This window comes from Clinocottus analis, unplaced genomic scaffold (assembly GCF_023055335.1).
Source record: "Clinocottus analis isolate CAN_PGR_092001 unplaced genomic scaffold, fCliAna1.0.p SCAF_23, whole genome shotgun sequence".
NCBI classification, from domain to species: domain Eukaryota; kingdom Metazoa; phylum Chordata; class Actinopteri; order Perciformes; family Cottidae; genus Clinocottus; species Clinocottus analis.
Window position 1 is genome coordinate 5,587,724 of NW_027175965.1, and position 24,368 is coordinate 5,612,091.

The window sequence follows — 24,368 nt, forward strand, 5'->3', positions numbered from 1 at the left end:
TCCTTTCCTTTGCCCCCCCAGTTAATTCCTCCCGGTTTCGTTCAGCACGATGGCTCCAGAGGGGAAGGGCCGAGTGGATTCTCCTCGCTCGCCGCGGTCAAAGCTCGCCGGGCGGACGGGCTCCTCTCCATTCTCCGCTGTCACCTCCGCTCTGTCGCCTCACTCGCTCCTGGATCACTCTGCTTAACTGCACCACCTCTCTCTCTCTCGCTCTCTCGCTCTCTCTCTCTCTCTTTCTCTCTCTCTCTTTCTCTCTCTCTCACGCACTTTGCCCTCCTCCCTCCCCTGTTTCCCTCTCTGCCTTTCTTTCTCTCTAGCGCCTCACCTCACCTTCTCCTCATGTTTGCAGCTCAGACAGGCCATTTGGCCTGTTTTTTTTTTTCCCTCCAGGCTCAAAGTTCAGGGACCTTGCAGATGAATTACTGGGAGAACATTGCATGAAAGCGTATTTAAAACAACCGAATCATATGAAGCCTGAGGAACTTTTATCTGGTTATGAAACATATTACATCTGATTGTAATACAGATGCCTCAATATGACCTGAATGTTTAAACTACTGGGGTAGTTGTATCTATAGCAATGCATTGTATATTGGATTACGCTGTGAAAAAAAACTCAAGTTGTCAAATGGTGTTGAAATACAATATTAGGAATTGGAAATGTAAATAATAAAGTCTACCTCCAAGTTATACCCACTGGAGTCACATACTGCCAGTGAATTCAACACTTTTAATTTGACTTTTAAAAAGTGCAAATGCGTCTTTTGGATGAGGAATGCTGCAATTATGATGTGAATGTTTCCTGTTTTCTACTGCATATGTATAAATGTAGTCTCATACCTAAGAGGAGACTGTACGTTTGGGTCTGGGTGATGCTTAGCGAAATGCAGCTCCAGCCTCTATATTGAAATTCAACACATATTTGTTCTCGAAATGTGAAATAAATTCTTCTCGCAGTGAGCCAGGACTTTAAATTACCACCTTCACTGGGAGCTGTGAAGGCATTCCAGCAAACAGCAGGGAAAACAACTCTCGTCTCAGGCAAAGAAATGTGCTCGACCCTCTGCCGAGAAAGACAGAAAAGCAATTAGGTGGGTGCCGATAACCAAGAAGCTCTGAATCATCTCTTACCGTTTACAAATGAGCCGGATTGTGTACGTCTGTGAGGGATTGGTCTTTTTTCGTAGTTTCATCTTCATTATTACACACCCGCAAAGGCAATTTTTCATCCTCCAATGGCAACGGCAACCGAAAAGCACAGCCAGACATATGATGGATCGCTGCCGATTATCGGACTGACACTTTTATCTGAAGTGTATCTTGAGTAATCCTCTCCTCTTTGACCTTGCGTCTAACCCTTGTCTCTGCTCACAGCCCAACCCGCGACTTAAGAGCGTCCGAGACAGCAGAGAAAGGAATGAAACATACTTCACTTGAACCTTAAGCCATTTGTTTGCTGTTGCCTCTACTTGGAATTTGCAAGAGGATGAGCTGCTGAAAAGCTGCGGTGGGTGTACGAGTGCACATGCGCTCTCGGCCTCTCTTTGAGGCACACATGCTTAAACTCAAAGACCTACTCGGTGTGCTTTTTCTGCCAGAAAGAGTAAATGGCTTGTAACCGAAGACTGTGGGTGTGTATGGGTCTGCTGATCATGTGAGGGATGAATGGACATAATCTGGTGTTTCCCATTCATTTCCTATGGCTGTCGCTTTTGACCGCGAACACCATGGGTGTTACAAAGTTGGCTGAACCACAAAAAATTCAATGAAAGTGTGGTGATCAGCAATTTTATATGTTCAAATGCCAAGTGTGGAGGATATCATGAGGGCCTTGAGGCACTTAGATGTAAAACACAATATTTATGATTGATTAAAAATGTAAATCGGTCAGATTTTACCCAAACACGGCAGATCGGTTCACACTGAAAGGAGCTTTTTTTGGAGCTTGTTTCCGAGGGACAAGAGTGCGATCTGTTCAGTAACTGTTTGGGACGGGTTTGCTGTTCATTGCAGGACGAGGAGGAAGACGTCGGGTCCGACTGGAACAGCAAGGATGAAGAGGAGGATGGCAATGACCCTGAGGAGCTTTTTTTGTAGCTTTAAATCACAGTCGGTCTCTGAGGCCTTGCTTCCTCCAAAAGAACCTGCAGCAGGACGACCTGCGTGAACTGTGTCTCCTAGAAACAACGGCTGCTAAAAAATATTGTTATGATTACAAGATGCAACATGCGAGTCGTGACTTGTGTAAATCTAATAAAAAAACAGGCCCGACTCTACGAGACTGTCTGCTTCATTTACGATCCAGGTTTGACACGAGTATTAAAACAACAACTAGAAATATATTGTTTTCGAAATGGTTCAGCCTCAAATGGATGGTGGAGCCATCCGCCAATCAAAAACCCTCTGGGTTTACAGGAAGTCACATTCAACATGACAGATGACCCTGAGAAGAGACTCAACTGTGTCTCCGCCTTATGATCAATAATCAATGAATAACCTGGGCTGGAATATCCATATAGTGCATCGGGTTAGTGCACAACCAGAGATCGCAGATATGTTTACAAAGCACTGGATTTAACTCATATTTAAATTTTTATGAAGAATATGACTCATAAGAAGAAGAAGAGAAATGCTGTTGATTTCCATAAGTACACTTTATAACAGAAGGAAAATGTGTCCGCCACTAATCCAGCCTCACATGGAACAAAGACCTCTTCATGTCCCTGAGTGCTGCGGTTCACACGTCAGTTTCCCGTTTTATTTTGGCTTTCACCAAGACGGGGAAGATAATGAAGTCCTTTACGAATGTTGTATCTGATCTCAACTATCCAGTTTTGAACATGTCAATCATTCGAGTGTTTAGAAGAAGGCCCTTTTTGTAGAAGTGATTTGGAACTCTGCACATGTCGGTACCTGCGTCCGCTCGGCCACACCGAACATGAGCATCAGGTTTGTGGCTGGTGAGGCTTGATTACTAAGCCTCACCAGCCTAAATGACTTATGAACTAATTGACTAATGGACTAATCAGCACACTAGTCAATAGGCTGATTAGCACATTGACTAATGATTCTTTCTATTTCTAAATATACATATTTATTTCATCATTATTATTTTTTTACTTTTCATTAGTTGTTGGCTTTTTCTTTAAAAATGAAGGCGCCCTGCCTCACCTGACCGCCCTGCTACACACACATTCCCCCTCTCTCAGACTGAATCTGACTCCATTATAACCCTCCTGGCATCATGCCCCACATTCACCTTCCTTCTACCGCCTCTACTACCCTCAGTAGAACGTGATAAGCATCTGTTGTTGCTCTGCAGGAGCCATGTGGGCCCTGACGCCTCAATCTGCCTCCCCATCTGACTGAGTAGACCCTGTCTGAGCATTTATTTACAGGTCAAAACTTGTTGGCTGCATAGTGTGTTTGTGTGTCACAAAGAAATGGGGAGCGTGTGGGGGAGAGGCGAGGCATGTGCCACGGGGAGGACACGAGCAGAAGTGTTGCAATTATTCAACACATTCACTGGCGGGCATATCTTTTTTGACAAATAACGTCTATTAGTGCAATTTTCGTGCTGCAAATATCTTGCATTCCTAAAAAAAAAAAGTTGTCTTGTGATATGTCTGAGTGCCCGAGGTGATAGAGCAGTGTACATAAATATGCAATGGTGGCTTGGTGCATGTGTGGCAATAGAAAACTGTGTCGTAAGAGATAATGTTAGTCACTGAAATGTTGAGGTGCCTTATTTAAAGTTGCTGTCAGGAACTTTTAACTAGTTATGAAACAGTCTCAATTTAATGCTGATGCCTCACGTGACCTACATATGTAAACAAAACCACCAGCAAGAAGATATATCTACTTCTACATAGTTATTTTTAAAGCTTGTCATCATGCCACCAGTTCAGATTCCAGGTCAAATCATGCAGGTTTGCCAGAAACTCCTTCTTGTGTCTTTCATGTGTCACCCCACTAATGAACAAAATTAGCATGTATGACGTAGAATAGACATGTAATACGTTAATTAAACCACAAAAAGCGCTTGTCAGGAGACTCGGCATGCTGACTCAACAGTGCAGTGGAAAAATTAGGACGTTTGTTTCCCTTTTCTTTCTTTTTTTTCCTCCACCAGTAACTTGTACTCTTTGTGAAAGCAGTGGCAGAACATCTGCTTAGCCGGCCCCCTTTCAGATGGCCGGGCCGAGGAGTGTGTGGAGAGGAAAACTGTGTGTGTGTGTGTGGAAGGAGGGGGCGGGGGGGAGAATATAAATGTATATGTGGGTACATGTGAGTGTGTGTTGGGATGCTGGGCTTCACAGCTGTTGGGGTTCTCCCCTGATGGCTGTCCATTGTTCCTCCTCTCTGTGTCTCTGTCTGTCTCTGTCTGTCTCTCTCTCTCTTTCTTTCTCTCTCTATCTCTCTCTCTCTCTCGCTGTATCCCGGCTGGTTTATGGGCCTTCCCATTTTCTCAATGCACACCGCAACTAAATTTATGTCCTTGGACACAAGCCTTTCTCAGGGTATAAATCAGGCTGGAAGGTCCACGTAGAGTTGCGTTGCCAAGGGCCTGCTGCTTTACGTTCCATTATTGTCATAGCTATTCACTCATATTTGACTATTTATTTAAGAAAAACATCTAAAAGTACCTCTTATTGTGCCTCACAACATGTATTTCCACACCAGTGTCTTTTGAAAGTTGTTGATTTGTAAGTTAGGTTTTATTTTCTAACAGCTACAGTGTGTGCAGAATTCACATCTTTAAATTTTACTTATTTCCATGAAACAAAGTACAAACAACAATTTTTTTTTTTGTTAATGACAGAGTCCATGTTGAATTTATGAGCGTATTTTAATTTGAAAAGAAATAAAATGCATTGCAGTGTTTTGCTGCATCAATGTGAACATTGTTGGGACCAACCCGTACAAGTTAATATTCAAGCTATAATAAAAGGCCAATATCAGTGTTTGAGCTGGTGCGATCAAACATTATATTGTCTTGTCCTGAATGCAGATAAGCTCTTGTTTTTTATTATAGACATACACCTGACGGAGATAGCTGCCATATTAACCTAAATATTCAGTTTGCTCTTGCTGACTGGAACATCTGTGAGTGTTGTATTGAGATGCATCACAAATAAAACCAAATGAGGCCCTCTCTGCTGTCAGTGTTCCTCTGACACACACACAGACACACACAGGGACTCATGGGGGATCCGTCTAAGTTAGTGATGTTGAAACATTCTGCATTTTACCACGGCCATATTTGACTCTGCAAACCTAAACTTCTTTTAACAGAAGCTGCAAATAGAGAAAATGAAAGCAAATCATTTATTAATCAAACATGTTTCGGATCAATGAAACCAAGTAGCGTAGTGATTTAAGATAAAGATGATGGAATTGAGCTGCAATAACATTTTGAATTAACCTTATTTGCATTGCTTTGACAAAGACTGCAAAAATAGATTGAATAAAATAGCAAAAAAGACAAGTGTCACATGGAAAACAAGTATACAAGCATACTTATGTAAAAAATTCACATCATTCTTTACATCATTATATGCTAATTTTCTTGATTCACCAATTCAATGTTTTGAATATTATCAGAAACAGCAAGAACATTGCAATTTCTGGGAGCAGAAGGTGACATCTTTAAATAACATGTATATGTCATAAGCACAAATATATTCATTTTACTGTGAAATAATAATTAAAAGAAATCTGCAAATCCCCCACATTGAAGAATCTGTAAGCAAAATGCTTGACATTCATAAAAAATAAAATAACTTACAAGGATTCATAGTTTATGAAGACAGTCGCTCAATTGACTCATAGTTTCAGTTTGGGCCATTTTGAATGAATCGGTCAGGAGTACATTCAATCACAATGTGTCGTGTTACATTAAAACACTTCACTGACAAGAGAAAATACTAAAGATCTATGTGAGCAAACTTGCTGCACCCTTAAGCCTGATTGGGTAAACGGCAGCACAAGGTTGGAGATCACATAATTCACACAGATAGCATCTCCTCCATTACCGACCTGCAGCCAGGTTAGAGACACACACACACACACACACACACACACACACACACACACACACACACACACACATGCACACCCAGAGCCCGTCTAGTCGACTGTTCCATGCCCTTATCAACAGACAACCTCTGACATGGTTATCATGAGAGAGGTCAGACTGCTTGTCTCTTGCTACTGTTCTCTATCATCTCTGAGCTGCCAAAGGACGTTCCTTTCTCTGAGTGCAGTCATCGTGTCACCAGGCCCAAAATGTTGCGCTTAGCAAGTCTGTCTTCATCTTCTTTCTGGCCTTGTGAAGGCTAAATCACTGTGTTGCTGTTACATATCTTGCACGTGTTAACTTTGCTTCAAGATAGCACTGAATATCTTCCACAAAGAGAGTTTAACGGATTTAACGTTTACCTTACCAGATGATATTTCTTCAAAGTGCTAAACTTTAAGATTCCCACATTTGAAATAAGTTCTCACTGCCATATTCGTGGTACCTGTGTATTGCGATTTTATAAAGTTTTCACTGTTGCAGGCAGGCATATGTTTGCCTAAATAGAATAAAACACATGGACAAGTATGTTTGTATAATAAGTTAAGTTTAGACTTCAAGCAAATTTACAATAGTAATAATTGGTCATTTAGGATAATAAAATGTATTTACAGCACATTAGTTTCAAAACCAATAGAGCTATTTTCCTTAGATTGCTTCTCCAATCCTACATTAATGATACATTTCTTTGTAATTTCTGATCCCTAAAGTTCTGAAACATTGTTTCTAGCCAATGAAGTTCAGATAAAATCCTACAGATGTTCTTTGGTATTATTAAAGGCATGGAACCAGTACATCAAGGGGGATTGGAAATATTCAGCTGCGATCAGTGGCCAGTAGCACAATCTTCCTGTAATGTACAATAATATATTCCTGCTTCGCCATTGTTTGGAAAATATTAAACCATGCTAAAAAAAGAGGACAGAATCTGTTCTTCTTCTTTGAGCCAAAAGCAGTCATTTTAATCTTTTAAAAGACATGATATCAACCTACCATGCATTACACTCGTGAAAACTCCAATGACAGGTTAGACGGTTCTGTTTGTCTCCGGTTTTCTCTCCTGCTGAACATCTGTTTCACACGACCGGCATGACTGCTGGTGTGAAAAGCCACTGTTTGCCTCTAGAAAACATCCAAGGAAGAGTGAAGGTTTTAGCGAAGTCAACAAGTCAGTGAGTGTGTTGACATGGAACCAGCGTCCTAAACTGCTGTAGTGTTTGCAATTTTTGAGCCACACGGTCATTGGCAAAGCGTGGGTCGAGACCGGCGGAAGATTTTAATAGTGTTGCCAAATAAATTAGCAAGAATTCTTAGTCTTTGAGCCGCATGCAGGATCCTAAACGGTCGTATACAGTTCTGATAATTGTAGCCCACCTATAGTATTTAATTTAATATGAAATGCTAGCATAAACTCTGTTTAAATGATGAGAGGAAATGAGAAAATAGGCCGTTAACTCCAGCTAAACGTATTTATTTTGTGTCATTTATAAAGTTTTTAACAATGTATGTATATTTTCAACACAACATGCACGTGCCAGAGGTGTGATGAATCAAATGTTCATCTCTTACAAAAAAAGGCTGGTTTACCTATTCAAGATAATGTGAGGTGATGCCGAAATGGCAGTAAAAATGGTCAGGGACGTTCATTTGGGCACAAATCCGCGCTAGCGCCATGGCTTTATGGAATGAAATGTCCATCTGTCAGTGGGTTGACCACTTTGATCCAGAAATATGTCCACCACCATCGAATGGATTGCCGTGACATTTTATACAGACATTAGTGGTTCCCAGATGATGAATCACTGGCTTTTGGTGCCACCATGAGCCATTGTCCTTGTTAGGTTTGAATGAAATATCTTGACAACCAGATATTTAAAGTTCCCTGGAGGATACATTCTACTGACTGATTCCCTGACATTTCATGACCTAAATGTGTTGTTTATGACAAAATCTCTGCAAAACATTCCCACCAGCCTCAGCTGTGCTTTGTTTTAAGTGCTAATTAGCAAATGCATGCTAACACGCTTATCTCAGAAGACAACCGCGGTAAGCATCAGCATGTTAGCATGTTAGCAGCACTGTGACTTTGAGTACAGCCTCACAGACGCTGCTCGCTGGGCAGCAGACTCCTCCTCGTCTACTATGAAAGAATAACAGAGGAGAAAAGCATTCTTCTTGCATCGGGTGCGGGTCCCCCTGCAGCAGCACACAACAGCCACAACTCCATTTCTATACAAGCCTCGACATTGTGCTGACTGTGTGAAAATGTCATAAGTCAGATAGCAGCAGCTGTAGGCAGCCAGCTCAGTGAAGGTCCCTGAATGCTCAATGGCCATCACAAGGTCTTGACCCGCCAGTAAAGGTGTCACAGTGATAAACGGTTAGTGTGACTGACACTTTTCATCGCCCTGGCTGGACCAGAGAACACTCCTCCTCTGGCAATTTAGTTAATAAGTCACAGTAGTTAAAAGCATCCAGGTGAACACAGAATGTAAACCTTGATATTTTATTTAGACTTGTTGAGGTGAAATCAGTCTTTTAGGGACTTCAGTGACTGATGCTCTGATAGCATGGAGGGTAACATAAGACCGAGGTGTTCCCTTTTATTAAATGAAGATAAGGTCAGTCATCTGTGACATCCAGTGGGACGGAAAAAAATGCTTTCCATCTGGTAACATGATCTCTATTAGACAAAAGGGCTACAGTCAGTACTGTAGATATCATATCATATCAGAGAGTACAAATTCAAAAGCACGAAAACACCAGCTGGAATTTATGTTTTCCACGCGATTCTATGGATAGAGAATCACATAACATCTATTATCTGGGAACTTTCCAGCCACTGGCAAAAGATTGGTAAACACTGATGGCTGTGACCTCGCTAGTCATTACTCATACAGTCAGAACGGAGAGTTATTTGTGCGTAAATATGGCCGATAACATCAGTCTGCTGCTGCTGCGGTTGTGAAGGACCAGGTAAACGGGCTGCAGACCAGGCACATACCTGCAGGCTGGAATCTTATCAGAAGCATATTTTTTTTGCACTGCTTCATGTCAACCCACAATGACTGATAGGCCAGGAATTCCCCTGATCACTAAACTGTTGCAAAGTGGAACTTTTCTTATTCAAAAAAACTTTTTTAATGCTTGGGAAACCATTATATTTGCTCCAATGGGCACAGAAATTCAAAGTATTTGTAGTATATATACATAGTAGTCTACTACTAAAAGTATTACGGACGTTTTTAAAACTCTGCTTCCCACTGAATCATTATCGGGATGATCGTATATATTTCTTAGTGACTTGGAAAGGCTGTCGAGCATTTTAAAGTGACACTTATATTTATGGATGGCGTATGCATATAATTATTATCTTGTTTAAGATTAGTTTTTGCTCATAAAAGAATGCTCTCTAAAAAAAGGAGTATGTCCTCTTTAAAGAAATACAAATATTTGTTTCTAAAACTAAAAGTAAAATAAAATGATGCTGGTATGTTTTGATTCCATTTTAAGCATAATTATAATTATCAGTTATTATTATTATTATATAGTATTGTGAAAAGCAGCTATTTTATCCAGGATAATCATGACAGCACTTTCAAAAATTGTTCCTTAATTCACTAAATTGAAATGACTGACAGAACAGCGTTCTCCAGTAAAATCCTGTATATTGACCAAGTGGTTTATGATGAACAGTAGAACAGAAAGTCCATAAAAAAGTACAATGTTTCAAAAACATTTGGATACTAAACATGCAAGACGTTTTATTCCACACAGATGTAACGTTGTAATACAAGGTACATGAGACTGAATCCACAGTCTGTCCGCATCGAGTATCTCAAGAGAACTGAGATGAGACTAACTTCCAAAGCGAAGATCAAAACTCTTCCTCACAAACAGCGTTTCCACTGGACCCGTGTTGTACTTCAGGTGCCCAATGTTCACAAAGTCAGAGTGAAGCACACGTCCCTACAAACATGGAGGGAGTGTTTGCTAGTGTAGCTTATGGGCGACATCTAGTGCTCAAAAGCAGGAAGAACAAGCAGTTGTAAAAAAAAAAAAAGAAAAAAGAAAATGTAATTTTAACAGATTCACAGCCATTTTAATCACATTTTTATAGGAAAGTCACTGTATTAACACAACACACATATATTTCATATGTCAGTGATTATTAGATATTTTATACAATACAAGACGAACACAGACCAAGTAAACCACCACAGCTGGACTTCACTGTTATTTTAGTTAATTAAAATAAAGCAAACAAGAGGCAAAGCCTACTAACCATGTTTATGTTCCTGTATGTTCAATGTGTCCCAGCAGGCTAAACCCTCTCTCTCAAAGCTAAAGCATTTGTTGCCGTTTTGGTCTTAACTTCACCTTCATGTCTAGACTACATATTCTAAAGTAAAGCGATGCCAAACTGGGACCAAACCTGTCTTCCCACTGGTTTGGTAATGCCCAGTGCACGTTGTAAAGCTGTGTTTCATGATGTCCCCTCATCCCTGTGAAGAGAGCTGGTGGGTAAAATCGAAGAGGGATGACGACTTGAAACTACGAAAATACAACCCAGACTGTAAAACACCTGAATTTTCCTTAAACTTGAGAAAAAAAAAGTCCGTGAAGATTTACCAGAACCTGAGTTCTTAAATTGAAACATCAACAGTGGGACTGCCATTAACTATACTTTTAAAAAGTGTGCTGACAGTCCTTTGACGACAAAACAAATACTATAATATTGCAAATGATGTCAAGATGTAGGTAAAATGCCTATTTATGTTTGCAGCATACCACCTACTTGACCACTGTGCTTATATCTGTGAGCGTTTTCAGCCGACATACAATATTTAAATTAGAAACAGATTGTTGCGGGAGGGTTGGGCCTCAATCGATATTTTGCCTGAGGATCCTTTTCTCCTCCTCTACGAAATTCTTGTCAGAGGTCGCTTGTCCCTGGTCCCTCTTCCTCTTCTCCTTCTGCTGGAAGGTCTCCACGCGACGTTTCTTGGCAGACAGATCGGAATCCTCATCTGATCACCAAAAGTGGTGATAGTTGTTTTGGGGGGTTGGATGGAGTGTGGGGGGAAAAAACAAAGTTTTTGAATTACTCAACTGAATGCCAATCAAACATCAATGGGCCCAATTTCCATTTCCCAGCATCCATTTTTCATCAGGATATGTGGAGTGATTCAGCTGAAGCTGAGTTCTGCATCTCTTCTCGGTACAAACGACACTGGCCGGAGTTTATTTTACACTCCACACTCGATGACCATGAATGCAAGTCTAGATTTGTTTAGGCTTTAAAAGGACGCATGCACAAAACTCTCAAAAAAAAAACTTATTTACTTTAGTATTTTGGGTTTAGCCTGTCATGTTGGTGTCAGTTCATTCATACTGAAAGAAGAGTACCGTAAAACAATTTCTCGTTGCATTTCAGGACTAACCTGATTCAGGGAGTTCCTCCTCTGTGGGTAAGAACCGGGCGTTGCCAGTGAACGGCTGTGGTGCATCTTCCCCATTGTCCTCATACACATTGGACCACTTTATTGCCATGTCCATGCCTGGAGGAGGTCCCTTCTTCTTCTCTGGCTCTGCAGTGTAGCTCTCAGGAGGGGGTACAGCATTTGTCTTCCATGGCTTAAACTCCCTGGCGGGCTTCAAGCGGCACAGAAAAACAGGATGTAAACAGGCCAAAGCAAATCTCCTCTTCAAAATGTTATTATAATAATAAAAGTATATATCTATGTCTATATCATCTTGCATACTTATTTTGTGGAAATGAAACTAATATATTTTGCATAAATATCAACTATATAATAATGGTGCATTTAAATACAATAGGAAGAGGTGTGTCTCATGTATTTAGTGTTGTAATAATTAATGTTGATTTAGAATCAATGGGTCACCTTACATGGAACTATTTAAAGAAAATGCAAATATTTATTTAAGAAAAAAAATAACTGCACAATAGTATTAAGGTTGTAATGGATGTTCTGTTGTTTTTGTTGCTGCGGTTTACATTCCTTATAATGCAAATTGAAAAAAAAGCATGACAGGAATGTACTACTGTTGTTAAAAATGGGCAACAATTGATCATCATTGTGTTGCATTATGACAATATCCTTCAATCACCTGCTGCACGCCACTGCATAGCTACATGTACTTCAGCACTGATTAGATGTTTTTGTGTGTATACACACACACACACACACACACACACACACACACACACACACACACACACACACCTGTGTTTATCTCATACAAATGGATTCAGACTAACGTTACACGACTAACAGAGGAACATTGCTGACATTATTCGGCATGCACTGGTAATAATTATAACCTTTTTTCGAAGTACACACGTACCGTGTAATGACACTGACTACCCAAGGGATGACATCTTATAATCCACTGTAACGAGACACGTTTGAGCGTGAATGTGTTTAAATATCCACCGCACTGTCTGTCATTAACTAGTATCAGTTACCGTAAACCAAGCGAGGTGTAACGTTCACACATTCACACTAGCGGTGAGGTCAACAGTGTAACGTTAAGTAGTGCATCGCTGTGTAACTTGTGTCTTTACCTCCTCTGGAGCTTTGACCGTGAGACTCTCCCAGTCTATCTCCTTGTTCAGCGGGTTGTAGAGGAAGGCGGGCTTGGACACGGAGCCAAACAGCTCGTCTGGTTTGGGTAACGGAGCTCCGCCGGCGGCTCGTTTGGTCCCTTGTTGGGAGGACTGAGCTCCGCTTCCCGCAGCATCTGTCCCCGGTTTCTTCTTCCGACTTTCTCCCTCCTCGTCGGAGTCGCTGCCATCGCTGCTGTCGCTCAGATCGTCGTAGCTCGAAAAGAAACCAAGAGAGCTGGACTTCTTTTCTTCTGTCATGTTGCCGGCGTTCGTAGTTTTATAACAAGTGACAACCTGTTTCTGTCAGAAACAATTAATAATACGACTGTAAAGCTATTCGGTTAGGCTCGGATTAGTGTCTGTAAACCCTACTCCATTTTGAATCAGCCTCCAAGAGAGTCGTAAAACTCGTAAGTAGTGTCGTGGCGACTGTCGTAAAGCTGTTTCATTAAAGGAGCAAGCCGAGTAAAAACTAAAGGACGAAGTACTGTTGGCTTTGAACTTTGTGCCATTCGGCAACATGCAATCGACTATTTTTTGCAGAACAAACTTCCTTTCTTTAATTTATTTGCATATACATACATATAGTATTTAATCTATAAACAGCCACACATTTGGTATCAACTATAGATGTGAAATATTAAGATACAGAGTGCTTTCACAAAACTTGGCTGAGAAACTTGGAGCTGTTTGAATATTGGAAATTGTGACATTATGACTCTCATGGCCATGTACACGTGCATAGAAGAGGTCCCGCTCAACAGGACTTCGTTGAGATTTTACTTTACAAATTTAAGGATCTGTTATCTATATGTGATGATCTGGTCTAAAAGAATATTTTTAAACATCCAAATTATTCTGTTTTGTTCGACATTTCTTATCAGTTTGAGTAATTCCTTGGAAATATTCCACATTGCAATATACTGTTACTTTGATTTAACTCAGGTGGTAACTTATCAACTGTTCCCTAAATGAGGTTGTTCAAATAAATCGTTAGGACATGTCGTTTGTATGAGATGCTGCTGGAGTTTCTGCAGAGGCAAATGAAGATTAATCTTTCTATCGTCCCTCGGTAGCTCACGCAGGTACGTACACACGCACGTGAGTTACGTGTGTACGTACCGAGTCATAGAAACGGACCATCGAGTTCCACCGAGGTTATATAAAGGCTCCAGATTCTCTAAATCGTTCCTTCGCACTTCGACTTTTATTATACTGCGAATTTGTTTCTGCTGCAAAGCTGAAATCTTTTGGAAACCTGATCTCCGATAAACCTTGGATAACCAAGCTTTAGCAAACCGAGTTGAAGAAGACACCTGCTGACCGAGAAACTTGCTCAGGACCACCTGCTAATCAGAGTTTCACAGTAGCTTTTCAACTTTTAAAGGTAAGACTATTTTAATTTCATGTGAAATGTGTTTATTAATTTTTCTTACATGCTTAAAGTGGTATAAAATCAGTAAAATAATGTTACATTTTTAAAAAATGCATTATCATGAATGGAATGTTGGGCTGATTTTTCACTTGACGTTTTTTCGGTGTAACTTAATAATTATACAGTAAAAATGGAACATATTTAGCGCAAAATGTGAGGAATTTGTTCACATTTGTATTGTGATAGAGAAATGCAGTTAGTTTTGTTTGTGAGTCCTGTTTTTTCCAAATTTGCCGTCGAAAAAGTAGAAAAAAGATGGCCGCCGTGCCATTTCTGTCCGTGACGTCACAGTTTGCAGCGAGAAACTACAATTTTCCAAAGATAGACTACAAAATAACGCATATATACTTCGTCCGTGTTCTTACAGTGTTGCTTCATGCAGACATGAACAACACGGTTCATAGTATTTACTTAATTAATGTAAGCTTTTATATTGAGTACTTATACGGCTTGCTAGCTAGCAGTGTTGGGGTGGTGTATGTGTCTGGGACTTTTATTGTCAATGGAAAAACGGGAAGAGGGGAGGAAATGTTCAAAAAGTGTGTCAAGAAGTAAAGTGTTTGCGGTCTTGTGCAGACTGGAGCGTTAGGTACTAAACAGCTGCAAGATTATGTTGCTATATCATTGAATACACTGTGCAATACTACTAGCATATTGTTGTGCAATACTGTTATATCTTTTTTGTGGCTTATTTTATTTTATTTTTTTTACCTTAAGTTTATTGTAATTATGTGTGTTAGGAGGACACGGCAAAATATAGAATAACTGTCAGTTATCTGTGCATATGACCGTAAAAACATCTTAAACCTTGAAATAAGTTGAAACATGACAGCATGTTGGCCCATTGTTCTTCTGACTATGATTTTAGCCTGTTTTTTTTGTGTGAAGAAGATGAAACGAGACAAGGTTGTTATGTGTAATTGTGTTGTGCAAACAAGGGTTAAAGGGTTTAAGCCTCTGGTTGAAGTCAATTTCATTGAAGTGGAGACTGTGACTTTTTCTAATGCATGTTATCCTCCTCAGCCACTGAGCGCACTGCCGAGATGCTTCCCTACTACTACCCGGTTGGCACTGGCGGTGGGGACTGGCTTCAGGAGGTTCCACCTTCTACAGGTACGGGAAATAGCGAGCAGCAGTTCCCTCCACATTGGGGGGAACAAGCCTGTGCTGCTCCTTTTCCCTATGTTACCTTCGCTGCTCCTCCTCCTGCTACTACTCCTCCTCCTTCCTGTACCCCTTATTTTTGTACTCCTTTTGCTCCTCTTCCTTACCTAACTGCTGCTCCTCGTTTTCATGCAGCTCCCCGTCCTGCTGCTGCTGCTCCTCGTCCTTCTGCTGCTGCTGCTACTCCTCCTGCTGCTCCCAGTCTTGCTGCTGCTGCTGCTCCTCCTGCTGCTGCTCCTCCTGCTGCTCCCCGTCCTGCTGCTGCTGGTCCTCCTCCTGCTGCTCCCCGTCCTGCTGCTGTTGCTGCTCCTCCTGCTGCTGCTGCTGCTCCCCGTCCTGCTGCTGCTGCTGCTCCTCCTGCTCCTCCTGCTCATGCTGCTGGTCCTCATTTTTTGTTGACGTGCTGTTCTTGCTTGAGCAAATCTTATATGTTTTATGTTTGTCTATTTAATTCTTAGATGTGCCACGAGAAAATTTTCAACTGCTTCAACTGGCAAAAAAAGGTAGGTAGTCTATAAAAGAAATTATAAATTGTAATATTCAATACGTCAAAGATTATTTGCCCTACTAACCATTTTGTTCCCCTCATCTCGTACTCTGGATGAAAAAAGTAAGTATGAGCTTCTGTTTTGCAATTTTGTCTTGTACTTATTCAATAATATAAAAATAAATAGTTTTACTAACCATGATCATACTTTCTTCCTCATGCACCACCTGAGCTGCTGCTGTTCACTGTGGACGAAGAATGTAAGTTAGAGCTTCTGACGTGGAAACAGTGACTTAAATATTGCTTTAATGTAAAAACAAAGTTGGAAATGTGTCTTATTAAATTTTCAATATACGTCCATATAGCATGCTTATCCTTATTTTAAACAATAAAGCGATTAAATAATCTGCCGCCAAACGCTTGTTCTCCATGTGATGTTGTTTAGTCGGTGAAATTAAATATTTTCTGTCTCCATTATTGATCCTTTTCTCCTTTTACTCCTCCTGAGCTATCCGCCTCCAGACATCCAGGTTTACCTTGATGACATAAAAGAAAAGCTCACATCGGACCCACAGACGACTGGCTGTTTCCTGCTAATATTAGTAATACTTCTTTTAATAATTCAGAAATTACTCTTTCTCAACTTTTGTGTTTCATTCAATAAAACACTTCAATGTCTAAAGTGGAACATTTGTATTGTGATCTTTATTGTATCTTTAGTGGTGTGGAGTTAATGTGATGAATGAGTTTTAAAACAGTGAATCAGTCACAGGTGTTGTAAAAATGGCGACAGAGGCTACAATGCTGCTCGAACTTCTTCCACCAACATGTACACTGAGTCATCTGGATGACTTGTAGAGCAAAGAACAGATCTTTCTTTAAATCAATCCAGGTTTAAAGCCTCCTCGCATATTCATGAGGTCTGAGAAGATATACGCGTTGGACATGTAAACCTGAGAGAGGAAGCACACTGGCCTGAAACGCATACACACACACATACACCCCATATCAACACAGATTAAATAACAGATAATAATAATAATAATAAATAACAGAAAAAAACAGTCCCAGTGATTTTTTTTTTTTTTTTCTTTCATTTGAACCCCAAAGCAATCAGTAAAGATTTTTTGGAAAACACAACTTTCAATCAGCAGTCAGTGTGACAGCGTGATCAGCAATGGCATTAACACTGTTTGACCACTAGAGTGCAGTACAGTCTCACTAATGACCCACCCAAAAAACAAAGCAGAAAAAGTGACAGGAAGTGAACACCATACACCTAACCCAGTACTGGCCTGATCATTGTTCACGCTGGTTTGCAACTATACATTTATATTAAATATTGGCGATAGACGCATGGCCTTTCACAACAAATACATAATCTCTCCCGCGTCATGCTTAGATGCTCATCCAGTAAAGATGAATTGTCGGCTCCCATTACTTGGACCGCCGCCTTCAAAACACTCAAGAATTCAGAGGGTCACGTCTCTGCTCCTGATGATTTAGAGCAGTTCAGAGAACCTAAACAATTTGTCTTAGGTTTTTGGAAGTCTGCTAGACTTAGAGGGGCCAGTCTTTGCCCTTTCACAGGTCAAACGACAACTAAAATGCACAGTATAGACAAGTTCATATAAATGATATACTGCTCACAATTCCTCTCTCCATTCCCTGGTCTCTTCCTGCCCCTCCTCTCCATGCTCGACACAGTCGCTTCAAATGAGAAGATTGAATGGAGACCAGATGTGTGCAGATTGTGTATCAAATAATGCAACTTGAAATCATTTGAAATAACTAGTCACTGTATTGGCCATTCCAAATTCCCTGTTTACCATGTTTTCCCTCTTAGTTGTTTTGTTTTTCTGATCATATAGTTGGTTTTATCTGATCATATTTGTTGTTAATTGCTGGTTTTCAACCATTTTTATTCAGTAGGGAGGATACTGTCCTATAGTGGGGACAAGTGGCCCTTACTTTGGCTGACGTTTTTCTCTCCAATCTCCAAAGAGACTGCCCATGATATGAGAAATTCCCCATGGAGGTGAAAAGCCACACCTCTTCATGTCTCTGTTTAATCTAGCCATTCATAATATCTTGAACGTCTTTATTTTATCTATCGGCTTAGCTTAGGTCAGGACACATCTGTGACAGCAGTGGGTAGTTTACTGTTTGCAAATACAGCAGTGGGCAGATGTTTTTCCTGTCTTTTTCTCTTCTGATCTTACTACAATTAGGAGAGAGAGAGCCGACTAATTTCCGCTGGCGAGGACCTTTTCCTGCCGCACCCCCTAATATGTTCTATAACACATTGGGGGGATTGTGAGCATCTTCATTGTGAAAATCATGTTAATGTTATAGATAATTAAACCCACAGCTCATTTTGAATTTGCCAAGGAACACCTGGAGAATAAAAAATAAATAAATAGGGTTTTGATGTGCTTGTTCAACCCAGATGGTTTTCAGTCTTTTTTTTTTTTTTTAATTTAACTGTAGGCCGGACATCTTTGTGGTTTTGTGTTGCAGCCTTCTTTGGCATAATCAAGCTGTTTTCTCGAGGGCCGATCTGTTTTGTATCCGAATGTCATTGTTTGTGATTAGTTGTAGGGGACATTCCCTTTAATATTTGTATATTTAATCACCTTATGCGAGTTAAAATAGCCAACCAAAGTAGTTGCAACCTCTGGCTAAAGCCACTGAGGTGACCTTTGACCTACAGTTTTGTTGATGTAGTGGGATGACACAGGAGGTAGAACAGTGCCCGTAAAAAGGTTAATGAGGAGAACTGTAGCGGATGTCAAGCTGACTGTCATTTTCAACGGTTGTGAACATGGCCTTCCCTATACATTTTGTCCCAACCAGCATTAATATACATGCAATTTCTATATATTAATATATTAGTCTGTGACACCCTTGAGCTGCCCAACTCACACAAGTACAGACCTAGTTAAAGATAAATTATTGTCTTTATTGATAAACTATAATATGGTGGTATGACAACATATAAAACTCAGTAAAACAAACCTTAAACTCATCACTTTATTTGCACCTTTTTAATGAAAAACATTTTGAATGTGGCCTCTGAGTGCCTGATGTGATATGGTTCCATATTTCGAAAAGTTTATAGGTGATCACATGCACATCAGGCATCCATATTGTGAAAGCCACAACACAATTGCACTTCCTGGACTTGTCATCATACCAGTTAAACAGAATTTAAGTTATTCTTCACATCATTGTCGGATTTACGAGCTCCATGTACAGACATCAGTTTTATTCTGTGAAAATTGGCATTAGAAATTGATTCAGTCTGATATTGTCCAAGTGATATACGTTATCGTTATCATACATATCATGTATCATTTGAAATATAATAGGAATAACTATCACATTTAATTCATTTTCTTTGATATACCATTCATAGTCTTGTGCAACATGCAGCAACACATAAAAAAGGAGTCAACCCATATAATTGTCAAATCAACACCTGTGGAAATCAAATATTTATGCTCTCTTTTTCTTCCAGCATTACCCGATATAAACGTAATCACTCCTTTTATCTTCTTCCATCTCTTTTTTTTCCATTTCAATCCAATAATGATATGATTAACTGGAAAATGGTTGAGGTGGAAATAACATGTGGTGTCATGACAGGTCTTTTTTTCACTGCTTTTTTTTCCACAGAAAAAGACTCAGCTGAAGCCAAGAGGCGACATTCATGTTAAAACATGCATTTTTATATTCATCCACGGCGCGTGTGCATGCATTTAAAAAGTGTGCATATTCACCACCTCACTGCATTTTCATTCTTCAAGACGTTTGCTGTCCATCCCTCATGTTCCTCGCTTTCTGTACTTCTCTTTTCATTCCCATCCTCTACTTCTGCTCTCTATTTATCTCCGCCACTGTGTTTTCTCTGGTCACTTAACACTCGATTCCAAACCTGGGAGGTGACATTTTTGTGCTTGTTACATTAACTCAGGGCTCTGTTTGCACTGCGGCCTGTTGGGGCTCGTGGCTGGAGGCCGTAACGGGATCCAACTGATGTGGCAAGAAGAGAGAAAGTGAGAGACAAAAAAATGAGAAAGAGAAGAGACGAGGGGGCTGCGGGGAGAAGGTGTGGGATATCTGGGTCAAAAGGACAGTTTGGGGGGCGAGTGGGATGTGGTGTGGGGCAGGGGTAGGTGCTGGGGGGGCGATCATCCCCATCACATGTTCCACGGTGTCCTGCAGCGTGGAAGGCTGTGGGCTAAGCACACACAGCACACTCAACCCCATGCCCTTCCTGATGCTTTGATTTGCACCGCTCTCTCTCCCCTCTACATGCCCATACAGACATCACACACACGCACACACACACACACCTTGAGATCTCTCGACTATACTCAGACCCATTCATACAAACGTACACGTTAACGAGAGGTAGTGAAGGAGTTTGTGAGTGGCAGGACATTTTTCTTAACTGCTTTACACAGTTTATGATGGATTGTTAGAACGATAAGTGCTTACTGGATGAGGTAACTACACTGTCAGATTTTAATTATGGGTCTTCATAGTATTCATGTTTAAATACGTTAAAAGATGCAAGGGAAAACAGCTAACCGCAGCTAAACCTCCTGCTCTCCTAAATGTGAAACATTTAAGCTATTCCCAACTTGTTAACACTGGTGGCGAGCCGTGCATTTCCTACCTCCACCTTCAATGTGTCTCTACACCTGTAAAACCCAATCACTCTATCAGACCAATCACAGCGCATGTTAATGACCACTTACCAATCACATACATCCACACCATTTCGCAGGCCCTGCACGTCAAAGAATCCGCCCAGCTCGTCAAACTAAAGATCTGATTTGTTGAAGACCATGACAATCAGACACAACGTCCTCTCTCAGTGTACTTTAATCTGCAAAGGCCTTTTGATTCTGTTTAGGCCTGCAGTGAAGGCTTAGCAGGCCCTGACGGCCCACCACTGGTGAACACTCATTGTCAGATGATCAGTCGGTGGTCATTCAGATTAACATGTTTCGGCTCTTAGGGATTGACCCATTGTTTGGTCCCAAGTTCTCTTGAAAACATGAAATGTTTCAGTTTCTCTCACAGATATTCTTTAACAGTCTGAGGATGTTTCCTCAAAAGCTCCACTGAAATATAGAATTTAACCCTGCAACCAAATGGTTTTGCTCTTTGGCGGTCCCTCCTTAAAAACTAACATTTGCTTTAATACTTCATCAAATAGTTGTCGAATCCCAGCTTGGCTATTCTCAACAGACAAAAGAGAGACAGAACCTGAAGGGTCACGGAAATATATAGCGAGGTAACGGTGCCTCTATGATCTTGCGGATAAGATTTAAGGCTGACCGCGAAACAGATTGGTCACTCCGCGGAAAAGCCCCCTTGTCTGCATGTGCTGCACGTTTTACAGAAGAATGCTTTGATCCGGCCAGCTACATCCACTTTTCAGATGCATAATTCAAATAAAATTTGTCACTTATGTCCGCCAATAATCTCTTGTCACAAACAGTTGCAGAAGACGTGGATTTAGGAGTTGAGAGCCAGGTCGTAAATAAACACCAGCAAGAGAAGATCTGAAACAGACAACATAGCCTTTCCACCTCATATGGTTGCACTTCTATCTCCTATATTGAACGTTATTCCACATTTTAAAAGTGAATTAGACAGTGCCTGATGCTTTTCAAGCTTTACATAAGACTTACATAAGATCTTACGTAACATCAGAAACATTCTCAGACTTGACAGTCTGTCAAGGAGAACACCAATGTTTTTTTTTGTCATTTGTTTCTAGCTAAAGGCAAAACTAATCTATATCCCTCAAGTCAGAACTGAACTGTCAAATCTAACGAATTACTGTCCAAAATATTTTCTTTTTGACAGCTTGTTTCAGAAGTCCTGGGTCCATCTTGCAGATTATTATGCTCTGGCTTTGTGAGTTGTTTGCACCACTATATAAGGAAATAATGCATGACTTAGCATGTTAAACGAAAAACATGCTTCAGGGGAAAATCATGCTTCATTCACAAAAACAGTGCAAAGAGTGTCCAGCTCGTAAACCCCTGAAACCCAGAACGTGTTATTTTAAAACTTCAGCTAAAGACAAAACACCTTAATTCAGTTTAAATCTTCTCATCTATCATCCTCAGCAAGAATAGACATAATCCCCCAAATGTCTAACTATTCCTTTCAACATGAATCAATAATTCTACTGCCGAATACTAACCGTATGACAACGGTCTGTTCCTGTGCCAGTCCTTCTCCTGCTGTAGGTTGCTGTGTGATGGGGCATGATGGAAAAGGATTGGGGGCACATTTCACACCTTGGGGGCAGCTTGGTGGGGGGGTTGGCAGCGTCTTGATGAACAGAGTGCACCTGGCTGACAGTTGAGGTCCCCCAGCCTCCCTGGTACAGACAAGGTTTACAGATCAAAGCAGGGTAATCCCTGCTTCATCCAGTCCCACACTCCTCCTCCTCCTACTCCCTCTCCTCCTTGTAGTGCTTCATCTCCCAGACTCCTTATTCTCGGCCACTTGCTCTGCTTCTCCAACAACTTGCAAAATGCTCTCTATGAATCTCACCTCAGCCACCCCTCCCCATGCTTGAACTACCTGTTTCCCCTGATGCCCATTTTGAACCCTGAAGCTCTGGCTGTGGGATTTTCCGACTCATTAGCTCTGCTTAGTCAAGTGGAGAAGCCTGCAGATTCCATCCAGCCAAGTTCATCAACCCAGCCAGCGGCTCCGACTGTGAGGTGATAAGAGAGAGAGGGCTCCAGCCATGGGACCCCGCTGAGACTTTGTTTAGTGTGAAATGAGATGAGGAGGAGGGGGACAAGGAGGAGCGTGAGTACAGAAGATTGGAGCGCTAATCAAGGCCTGCAGACGGGGTTTGATGCAGTGGGATGCGGGCAGCGGGGCAGCACCACACCTTAACTCAGTGCAGCGTATTTAACGCAGCTTAGCAGTGTAGTTACGGGAGTGTTAACGCCTGTCAGTTATATGAGTGCTCCTCTTGGCAGCAGGTGTCTCTTTGACCCTGGGTCTAATGTGCAGACGGTGTCCTGTTGACCTGGTCTGTTTGAAGCAATACATCCAGCACAGAACCAAATGGAAAGAAGGGGAACACCTTTTCACACCAACATTCTCCAAAGGTTTACCAACGACCCCAACTGTTAAAAGAATGATGGCTGCTCATGTCACATGTTCACTGACATTTGAACATTGTTCTTTTTTTTTGTTTGGAGGATGTATCTGAAAAGAGTTGCAAGGTTCATTGTTGCTGAAGAAACAAGAATGTGTGTCTCATCACTACCTGACATCTTCTCCCAAGACGGCTTTAAAAGAATAGCAATCTAGACTACAGTATACATAATTACATCATTAGTTGGGTCAATCTGAGCTTTTTGTTTCCCATTCACATCGTTCACATCATTTTTTACATTCTTAAACCATTGATATTGATTTGTAGGTTCGATTCGGTTTATTTAACTAAAACTACTTGGTTAAGGTTAGTGAAAGAGTAACATTATTACACTACTTTGCCCCTGTGAGCCAATCAAGATCACATGACCACAAGAGGTACTTGTCAAGTTAACCTACATATAGATGGTATTGAACACATGATAAGTCATGTCTGCATGAGTGGTTTGAGTGGTCTCTACATGGTAAGAGTGTTTGGGTCATTATTGGAATCAATTGTAACTATTTGTAATTCAAGGTAATCCAATTGTTGATACGAGCTTTATATATTTCAGAGCCACCTTACAAGACAATATAGGATATTATCTGAGTGGAAGCAAAACCAGTTTGGATCTTTCTGTGTTATTATTTTCCATTCATGATCTAAAATGTGTATTCTCGGGCTTCTGGGGATGATGTATTTTAAGGCTGGAAGAGGCCAGAGGTCAATCACACACCTCTGTCTGGTCGGGAGATTCACAGGGTCCCTCTGTTGGACATTTACAGGAAGAGCTCGGTCGGACGCTCCCTGTTACGAGAAGACATCGTCCAGCACCCGCGTTACCGCACATGTCAAATCTCGCAGCTCAGCAGATCTACTGTGTAGCAAGTAGGTGATGAGTTGGTTGTAAGTATTTGAGCTGCTGTATTCGATTACACACAGATTTAATGAATTAACTACAAAGCTCTGCTTTTTCAATTTGACCACTAGAATTTAAATTGCAGGATTAATGAGATAAATGGGCCACGTTGTTGTGAAATCTCTTTCTCCCAATGGGAATGATTACCAGATTCCTGATTTGTTTGACCTATTTCTGGTCTATCGTCTCACACGCCGCTCACAAATGTGGGTCTTATTTATCTTGGTTCGAGAGTCCTTTTTGTCTTTGAGAAATAAAACAGGCAAACAACAGGGCTTGTACAGAAATAACCGTGTGAAAGGGAAAGCTCAAGTGTCTTTGTGTCTATGCTGTAAATAAATGTCGAGGAATTAGAATTGACAAGCAGCCTCTTGAATGACAACATGGTTAGTCCTGAAACACTAGTAGTGACACAAAACTCACACAGGAAAAAAAAATGAGCATAAAACAGACAAAGATCATAAAAA

The 24,368-nt window shown here is 40.9% G+C and overlaps 1 protein-coding gene and 1 long non-coding RNA gene across 3 annotated transcripts; one reads left to right on the plus strand and one right to left on the minus strand.

Moving 5' to 3' along the window:
- Positions 1 to 9,817: 9,817 nt before the first annotated feature.
- Positions 9,818 to 13,114, minus strand: cunh1orf52 (chromosome unknown C1orf52 homolog). The gene is made up of 3 exons (XM_068589500.1): positions 12,669 to 13,114; positions 11,524 to 11,734; positions 9,818 to 11,109 (listed from the first exon to the last, which is right to left on the minus strand). Exons 1-3 carry the CDS (start codon positions 12,966 to 12,968, stop codon positions 10,964 to 10,966), a joined length of 657 nt encoding a protein of 218 aa, XP_068445601.1. The 5' UTR covers positions 12,969 to 13,114; the 3' UTR covers positions 9,818 to 10,963.
- Positions 13,115 to 13,926: 812 nt separating this feature from the next.
- LOC137793685 (uncharacterized) lies at positions 13,927 to 16,484 on the plus strand. Of its 2 annotated transcripts, XR_011078236.1 has the most exons (3): positions 13,927 to 14,097; positions 15,169 to 15,812; positions 15,921 to 16,484. It is a non-coding gene; the product is annotated as an uncharacterized lncRNA (long non-coding RNA). The 2 variants fall into 2 exon arrangements; XR_011078235.1 differs by having other exon boundaries at positions 15,169 to 16,484.
- Positions 16,485 to 24,368: the final 7,884 nt, after the last annotated feature.

What these genes read in the sequence shown, in the direction of transcription:
- cunh1orf52 (XM_068589500.1), bottom strand. Translation starts at nt 12,968, where the DNA reads ATGACAGAAGAAAAGAAGTCCAGCTCTCTTGGTTTCTTTTCGAGCTAC. An exon ending in CGGTCAAAGCTCCAGAGGAG is followed by an intron (nt 11,735 to 12,668) that starts GTAAAGACACAA and finishes TGCCGCTTGAAG; the next exon opens with CCCGCCAGGGAGTTTAAGCC. An exon ending in GGAGGAACTCCCTGAATCAG is followed by an intron (nt 11,110 to 11,523) that starts GTTAGTCCTGAA and finishes TTTGGTGATCAG; the next exon opens with ATGAGGATTCCGATCTGTCT.